At 38.2% G+C, this 8524-nt stretch overlaps 1 protein-coding gene across 1 annotated transcript in view; it reads left to right on the forward strand.

Moving 5' to 3' along the window:
* Positions 1-8275, forward strand: part of phkg1a (phosphorylase kinase, gamma 1a (muscle)) — a 13127-nt gene extending 4852 nt beyond the window's left edge. Inside the window, exons 3-10 of the mRNA XM_016471890.1 lie at positions 1079-1257; positions 1356-1410; positions 2361-2426; positions 2594-2757; positions 4196-4286; positions 4442-4595; positions 4724-4849; positions 7301-8275. Of these exons, the coding sequence (XP_016327376.1) occupies positions 1079-1257; positions 1356-1410; positions 2361-2426; positions 2594-2757; positions 4196-4286; positions 4442-4595; positions 4724-4849; positions 7301-7567 (1102 nt within the window). The 3' untranslated portion in view covers positions 7568-8275. The remainder of the gene's footprint in view (positions 1-1078; positions 1258-1355; positions 1411-2360; positions 2427-2593; positions 2758-4195; positions 4287-4441; positions 4596-4723; positions 4850-7300) is intronic.
* The last annotated feature ends 249 nt before the right edge of the window (positions 8276-8524 follow it).

The raw sequence follows: 8524 nt of genomic DNA on the forward strand, positions 1-8524 counted from the left end.
TTCCTACCTGCCTGTCAACGTATGTATTAGCATACCTCTGCGCACATGGTTCGCGCAGACAGGATACGTCACCAGCGCGTTCACGCACGCTGTGCAGACAGAGCCAGAATGGCAGACAAACATCAACAACCCGATCTTCCTTCCTGGTATTGTAGTACTTTTAAAGTTTTATTACCGGTGAATGACACATGATGTAGCCCAGCGGTTCTCAATTCCAGTCCTCGCGCCCCCCGCTGTGCATATTGTGCATGTCTCGCTTAGTTAACACACCCGATTCAGATAACCAGCTCGTTAGAAGTGAGCTACGTGCATGAACTGTGTTCCGATCGATATGATCCCTACACAGTGTTCATTGCTCCCTACTCCCTGAGCAGGGGAAATCCGTTGAAGTTTACTTCACTTCTGAACATGGGCTGGAATTGGGAACCGCTGATGTAGCCTATTGTAGTAATGTTGTCTCTGGTATTCTGGTCTGTGAGCGTATATGCGTTCAGGGGGCGTGGCTTTGGACGGCGATTGCAGGTAGGGTGGGACGTTCGCTTTCAGTGCTATCAGGCTAAAGTTAGCATTTTCCAAGATCTCCTTCTGCACCTTTAAGATGCTGCATGCCGAGTTTTATGCAAATCAAACCAATGACCCGGGAAGATTTCGCAAAACAGAATATAGAATGGTGTATTAAACATATGGATTATTTTAAGAATTCCGAGAGAAATATAGTTTTTGTTTTAGCGCTTATGGCTCCAGAGTTATGAACTAAAATGAAAATGCACTTATAACCACAAAAGTTGAATAATAGTAATTTCATGAAAGTTACTTGACAGCAAGGTGTTGGTGCGTTTGTACTGGTTTAGAGATTTTAGTTTCCCTACATTATTCATTTAACATTCATAACTGATTCCCTGTGCATTATAAGCTGCAAAATGAGTTCACTATACAATGCAATCAGTGTTATATACTACACAACCCATTATTTTCTTCAGAAGACAAATGATTTGATCATGAAGTGATTTTGTTTGATTTCGAGTGTTTTGTATATTGAGAATTGTAGTTCTGCTCATTGATAGTGATTGCGTTGCAGAGGGGTGAGCAGTGTGGTTCGACGCTGCATCCATAAGCGTGCCGCTCAGGAATATGCAGTCAAGATCATAGACATCACGCCGTCAGATAAGATGAGCCCTGACGAGATCGAGGAGATCAGAAATGCCACAATAAAGGAGATAGACATCCTTAAGAAAGTGTGTGGCCAAGAAAATATCAGTAAGAATCCACAAAGTAGCATCTTTAAATCGTGAAATGTAACAGTATCTTGTTGAGAAAGTCTATGGTTTGAACACATTGTTTCTTTGCTTCTCCAGTTCAGCTGAAGGATTCCTTTGAAACTAAAGCTTTCTTCTTCTTAGTGTTTGACTTGTAAGTAGAGCTCATTGTGTGTGATTTCATACTATAAACTCAGCAAAAATAAGAAACGTCCTCTCATATTCAACTGCTTTTATTTCCAGCAAGTAGATATTTGTATTAAAGGGGTCATATGATGCGATTTCAATTTTTCCTTTCTCTTTGGAGTGTTACAAGCTCTTGGTGCATAAAGAAGATCTGTAAAGTTGCAAAGACTAAAGTCTCAAATCCAAAGAGATATTCTTTATAAAAGTTCAGAGTCAGCCACGCCTACCTAAAATGGCTCGTTCTAACACGCCCCCACATACCTACATCACTATGTGGGAAGATTTGCATAACGCCGCCCAAATGTTCACGCAAAGAAAGAAGGCGTAACTTTTATTCTCGCTGTAGTATTGTTGCCGCCGCCACCGCCATGTCGTGAAGGCGCTGTGTGATTCGTTGTGAAAGCGAAACTACTTTGTTTGACCTTCCAAAAGAGGACGATATCTGCTTCGTCATGCCTGGAGCTGATCCGTGCTGGTCGCTGAGGAAATACTACAACTTTGCGCTGTCGATCGCCAGATCGGCTTTCACCGTGGACGAAGCGGAGTCCAGCCCGGGGTCGTCACATGTGGTTGCCACAAGCCTCCTTCGTCGAATCCACCGGCCGCGCCGTTCTCAAGCCCGCCGCCTCTGCTCACTCAAGTATGTACAGTAAATAATGTGTTTTTTGAACCTTAAACCGCGTAAACACATATCATTACACCAAATACACAAAATAATGTTCTTTTTAGCAGCATCATATGACCCCTTTAACATAAAAAGTTCAACAACTGAGACATAAACTGAACAAGTTTCACAGGCATTTTTAATGAACAGAAATGGAATTATGAGTCTCAAACACATCTGGAGGTACATGTGGTCTGGCATTTAATTAAACCTTTTTGAAAAATAGTTAAATGCAGTAAATATTGTTCTCACAGAATGAAGAAAGGAGAGCTTTTTGATTACCTAACCGAGAAGGTTACACTCAGTGAAAAAGAGACAAGGTTAGTATCATTTATAACGGATCTCATGAAACCCATGCAGGTCATATTTCACCACAAAATCAACAGTATAAAATAATAAATAAATAAAAATTACGATCATGACAATCACATTCCCCTTTACTTCTCATTATTGTAATGTAAAAATATTCTCTGTTTTCATTTTGCAGGAAGATTATGCGGTCCTTGTTGGAGGTGGTTCAGTTCCTTCACTCTCAGAACATTGTGCACAGGGATCTAAAGCCAGAAAACATCCTTCTGGATGACAATATGAACATCAAACTCACTGATTTTGGCTTTGCTGTGCAGATTGCACCAGGACAAAAACTTAATGGTATGCGACTTGATGTTTTTTTTTTACTAACTTAACGTGTGTCTGTAGCTGGAAAATAGGCACATGATATAATCATACTATTGATATATCGATCGCAGGCCCCTGAATCTAATCAAATCTTCATCATATTGTGGCATATTTAGCAAATGTCGTATCACTGGCTAAGAGAATCAATGTCAGATTGTATCATGATGAAATATTCAATTTACACCCCTACTAGCTACATGCCCTGCATTTTCTGACCAGTAGCTGTCAGGTTTGTGCAACCCTTGGATTCGGGTTTCATGGTGTCCGTATATGAGATGTTACTGGAACTGGAGGAGCTAATTGCTATTTGGTGTGCCCTCTGACCTTTAACCAGGAACAGAGTAGCCGTCACTGTTCCAAGAATGACCAGTCAATTACATAAATGTATGTTTCACGCATGGCGAACTAATGAGGGAGATTTGAATACACTTTATTATAAGACTGTAAAAGGGTGAATTTCATCTAAATTACTGTAATGCAAAAAAAACGTATTAAAAATCATTACGTATCTTTTAAAATATAATATGTAAAGATATTCTAACATTCTAACATCTTATCATTTATTGTATGATTTTATATGGATAATAAATAATTATGCAAAACATTATAATATTTTAATATAACCAATGATTTAATATAATATTATCTTATAAAATATCTAAAAAACTATACTATAACCTTATCATATTTATTGTATTAAATTATAAGATTTATTATTTAAATATTTTTTTATTTTTTTACATCATATATACCTCTATTTTTACTATCTACTGTACATTTATGCTGATTTAATCTACATTTTTGCTGACAATTTAGTCTGGGCAAAATGTGATTGGACAGAATGTTTTTCACTAATATACTAAATTAATACAATACAATAAAAATATTTGACTTACTTTACATGAGATTCAACCAAAAAAATGGTCATTTATACTGTAACATGCTGATATAAATAGTACATATGTGACCCTGGAGCACAAAAGCAGTCTTAAGTCGCTGGGGTATATTTGTAGCAATAGCCAAAAATACATTGTATGAGTCAAAATTATCAATTTTTCTTTGATGCCAACAATCATGTTCCATGAAGATCTTTTGTAAATTTCCTACCGTAAATATATCAAAAATGTATTATCATTAGTATTATGCATTGCTAAGAACTTCATTTGGACAACTTTAAAGGCGATTTTCTCAATATTTAGATTTTTTTGCACCCTCAGATTCCAGATTTTCAAATAGTGGTATCTCGGCCAAATATTGTCCTATAGTCCTAACAAACCATGCATCAATGGAAAGCTTATGTAATGACCCTTATGACTGGTTTTGTGGTCCACGGTCACATATTAGGATCCCAAATACATAACAAATATGTGTTTCATTAGAGCTTCCTTTGATCTTGTGTTGTCACACATAGAGGTTTGTGGAACGCCAGGCTATCTAGCCCCGGAGATCATCGAATGCTCTATGGATCCTCACCACCAGGGTTACGGGACCGCTGTCGATCTGTGAGAAAGACCCTCATATATTGGGGAAAGACTTTGCATAACATTCATATAAGAGCTTGGTCTTGATGGCCAAAGGCAAGCTTATGAAACCAGTTTACATTCTACTTCTAAGTAGGGCTGAATTGAGAAATCGCACCGTTTCTTGTGTTTTTCAGCTGGAGTGCAGGGGTGATCATGTACACCCTTCTTGCAGGTTCTCCTCCTTTCTGGCACAGGAAGCAGATGCTAATGCTGCGCATGATCCTGGCGGGAAGCTACCAGTTCACCTCTCCGGAGTGGGACGACCGTTCAGACACTGTCAAAGACCTGGTGCGTCTGAAGCAGATCTGGGAATATCAAAATAGTGGAATACACTTGTTTAGCTTTACCAGCCAATGAATACAAGCCTACAGTGGATCCACTAACCTGCACTTTGTGGTGTGTGTAAACTTTTTCAGATCTCCAGGTTGCTGGTGGTGAATCCTGAGGCACGTTACACTGCCATAGATGCCTTAAACCACCCTTTCTTCCAGCAGTATGTGGTCGCAGAGGTGCGACATTTCAGCCCATACAGGAAGTTCAAGGTGGGGTCTATATATAATTAAGAATAATGTTGAATTATGTAATAAATAAACCAGAGGAAAACCATTGTGTGTGTCTGAGCAACACACAGTGGTGTTTCGTTAATGAATGAATCTGCATTTTTGAATGAATGATTCAGTGTCCCATTGAGAAAGACAGTTACTTGGATTGTTCCTGAATGAATTAGCCATTTTGAACGAACTGGTTGAAAGAATGATTCAATGACTCACCTAATTGTGGTTGTAGTTTTTGAAAGGTGGCTGTCATTTATTTTTTACCTCATCATTTGATGTTTCTGTTTTCATAATTGTATATGTAAAACATTAATCTCATAACATTAACATTCATTTGTACTTGTAGTATTTATGCCACCACTGAGCTGCATTAAACAGGTGGTGTAAATACACTTAAAGGTGGGGTAAGCGATTTTTCAAAAATGCTTTAGAAAACTGATTCGGCCACTGTTGCCAACTCTCGCGAGACAAATAAGCAACCGCTGCTTCAAAAACAAGCCCAATATTTTTTTGATGATTTATTATCATCAATATTATTTATTATCAATTATTTATTACCAGTAAATGAGCCTGCAACATATTAATGAAACCACTCTTTTATCTGGAAAGCAAAAACAGAAGCTATTTTACAAAAATCAGCAAACTGCAACAAAAATGGGAACAAAACTCATCTCCAATCACCTGTGTGCAGAATATGATTGGAGAGATGGAAAAGGAGAAAAACACAAGAGCTTCAAAGAGGAGCTGTAACATAGCCACATATTTATAGCCTACTAAAATATAGGCTATTCGAACCATATTTACTCTTAGTACTCTTAGGACTACTTGTTTTTTATTACAGCCCGTGATAATTAATACATTACAAAAAGAAATAAATAGGCTAAAAGAAAGTCATCCCATTCCTCTACGTCTGCTTCTATCATCGCTTGGATTACAGCGTCATGATTTTCTCCAAGGAGGGGGCGGAACATTTGGCAAATTACGCCGCAGCACTTATAATATTGCACTGGTTGGCTATTAACTGCGAGCAGACAGAGTGTTATTCAATGCATTGGAGAATACGGCGAACATAAATAAAGAAACAAAGTTGCTTGTCAGATTTCCCTAACAAGCAACCATATTTTTTTAAAATAAGCGCAAAAAACCGCAACCCGCGACCTGGGATTTTTTCAAGCACTTTTTAAAAAAAAGAAGCCCAAAGTCGCGTATAATACGTGGACTTGGCATTTATGGATTCGGGCCGAATAGCAAAACAAACTTGTAGCCAATCAGCAGTAAGGGGCGTGTCTACTCATGGAGGAGAGAGCGTTCAGTGCACAGGACAGGACGGACATTAGCCGAGCGACAGAAAGATAGAGATGGCGGATAAAAAAAAAAACAAAAGAGAAAAACGTCTGCGGAACAAAAGAAGGCTTAAGGCAAGAAGTTGGACCAGTGTAAATATCGGTTCAGCTTTCCAGTGCTGGAGAGAACTCAAGGAGCGGAAGGCCTGCGATCGGACGCCGAGGTTGCTTTGTTTCTTCTCGATAGGTGAGTAACACCGTGTCTGCGCCGCAACAGCTAAAGTCTGTCTAGTACAGTACAGTGTTTCCCAACCGGGGTGCCGCGGTCTGTCGAGAGCAGGGGTGCCGTGTAAAAAAATCATTTTTTAATATTTTTAAATTGCTAAAATGTTCACAGTTCTTCCCTGTTGTACCGAATATCTATACTTTTCAAATGATCATATCGAAGTTAGAAATTCAAATATTGTGACAAAATTAATTTTGTAGGGTGCCACAAGTTTGTTAAAATTTCCAAAGGGTGCCGCGACTAAAAAAAGGTTGGGAAACACTGGTCTAGTACACTGGACGCGACAAAGCGACCGTTGAAAATCATTTGAAATTTGTGTCAATATGTCATAAATAGTACGCAGCAGCAGTTTTCTGTCGGGGATTTGTCGTGTCGTGCCGCGCCGCATCCAGTGTAGAACATAGATATGTATATATATCTATGGTGTAGACAGCATCACTGATTATAATGAGTTCTATAGCATTTTGAGCCACTTGCGTCCGGTGTAGACACGGTGTAACATTGGTTTTGCTTTGTTTCACAGAACTAATCGTTGCCTGGGTTGCGTACGTATGTGTGGGGCGGAGCTATCAAAATAGGGTCGATACCCTTTTGGGGTAGGGGCTTGTTTGTTTTGGTGATTTCAAATGTCAACATTGGCTACCAGAAATCACTTACCCCACCTTTAAATGCCACTTCTGTGCCATCTGTGCAAAGATGGATTTTGTTGATGCTGATTTCATTTGATTAGTAACTATGTCTATTCAAATCGAATTGAATGACTACATTTAAGAATTTGACATAAAAGAGGATGAATACAGAAAAGGTTTGCCCTTATAACGGTAAAAATTGCCCCAATGTAGGTTTATTGCAAACACTTGTGTTTTTCAGGTAATCTGCATGACAGTTCTGGCAACAATGCGCATTTACTGCAATTATCGACGTGCCAAGCCAGTTACCAAAGAAGTGATCAAGAGTGACCCCTATGCAGTAAAGCCTATTCGCAAACTCATCGATGCCTGCGCATTCAAGATTTATGGACACTGGGTAAAGAAGGGCCAGACACAGAACAGAGCTGCCCTGTTTGAGAATAGTCCAAAAGCTATTTTGCTTTCTCTAGCAGCGGAAACAGATGATTCATCTCTCAGAATGATGTAATATACACACTACTGAAAACTACACAGGATAACATGTTCAAGAAATGGGTATGACATCGAAACCTCATAATGCACGATTCCAATATTTCTCATATCAGAGTAAATATGCCCTTTCATTTTATTAATTTTGCCCTGATGAGTTGCATAGTTTGCTGCCAACTTTTAAATGCTGTTACTGAAAGCCTGGATGCTTGAAGTTCTCATGCTAATTCAGGTCATGTTTATTTATTCTGATATATGATACATTCTTTGAAATATTAAAAGAAAACAAATTAGCCATTATGAAACAAAATGTGTAAACTGATTTTATGGTGTTGTATAATGTGGGGTGCTATAGTACATCCAGATCTTTCCAATACAAATGTTGGTAAAAAGCATGTTTCTCCATTGAGAAAATCTCCCTTTTAGTTAAATGATTCATTTAAAATAACAAATCAAAAAGAATTATTCAAAAGAACAAGTGGGCCCTACTGATTCAGTACAAGTCATCAGATCAAAAGATAGTTGGATTTCTTAAAAAGAAACTATTTAAAATAAGGTTACCAGATTTCTTAAATGGGAACCAGAGACATGTCCTAGTTCAGTGGTCAAAATATCATTGAAATCTCACTTGCAACTATGAATAAAAAATAAAAAAAGATGTTTCCAGGTCAAACTGATCCTAACTCAGGGTTCCCACGCTTCTTGAAAGTACTTGAATTTCAGACATATGGATTCAAGGCCTGGAAAGTACTTGAAAACAAACATAGGTCCTTGAAAGTGATTGAATTAAATTTTAAATAAATTTTGTTTATGGCGCTATTTAAAAATTGTCCTATATGTTCTGTCGAACAAGCGGCACTAATGATTGGGGGTGGAGATGGCTTTAACCCTATAATTTTCGCACATCAGGGAGCCGTATCAATATGAGGGGTATTGAAATCGCATTTGAATAATAATAATTCGATTTCGCGATATA

Source organism: Sinocyclocheilus anshuiensis, unplaced genomic scaffold, assembly GCF_001515605.1.
Source record: "Sinocyclocheilus anshuiensis isolate Anshui unplaced genomic scaffold, SAMN03320099.WGS_v1.1 scaffold24, whole genome shotgun sequence".
Taxonomy (NCBI): Eukaryota; Metazoa; Chordata; class Actinopteri; order Cypriniformes; family Cyprinidae; genus Sinocyclocheilus; species Sinocyclocheilus anshuiensis.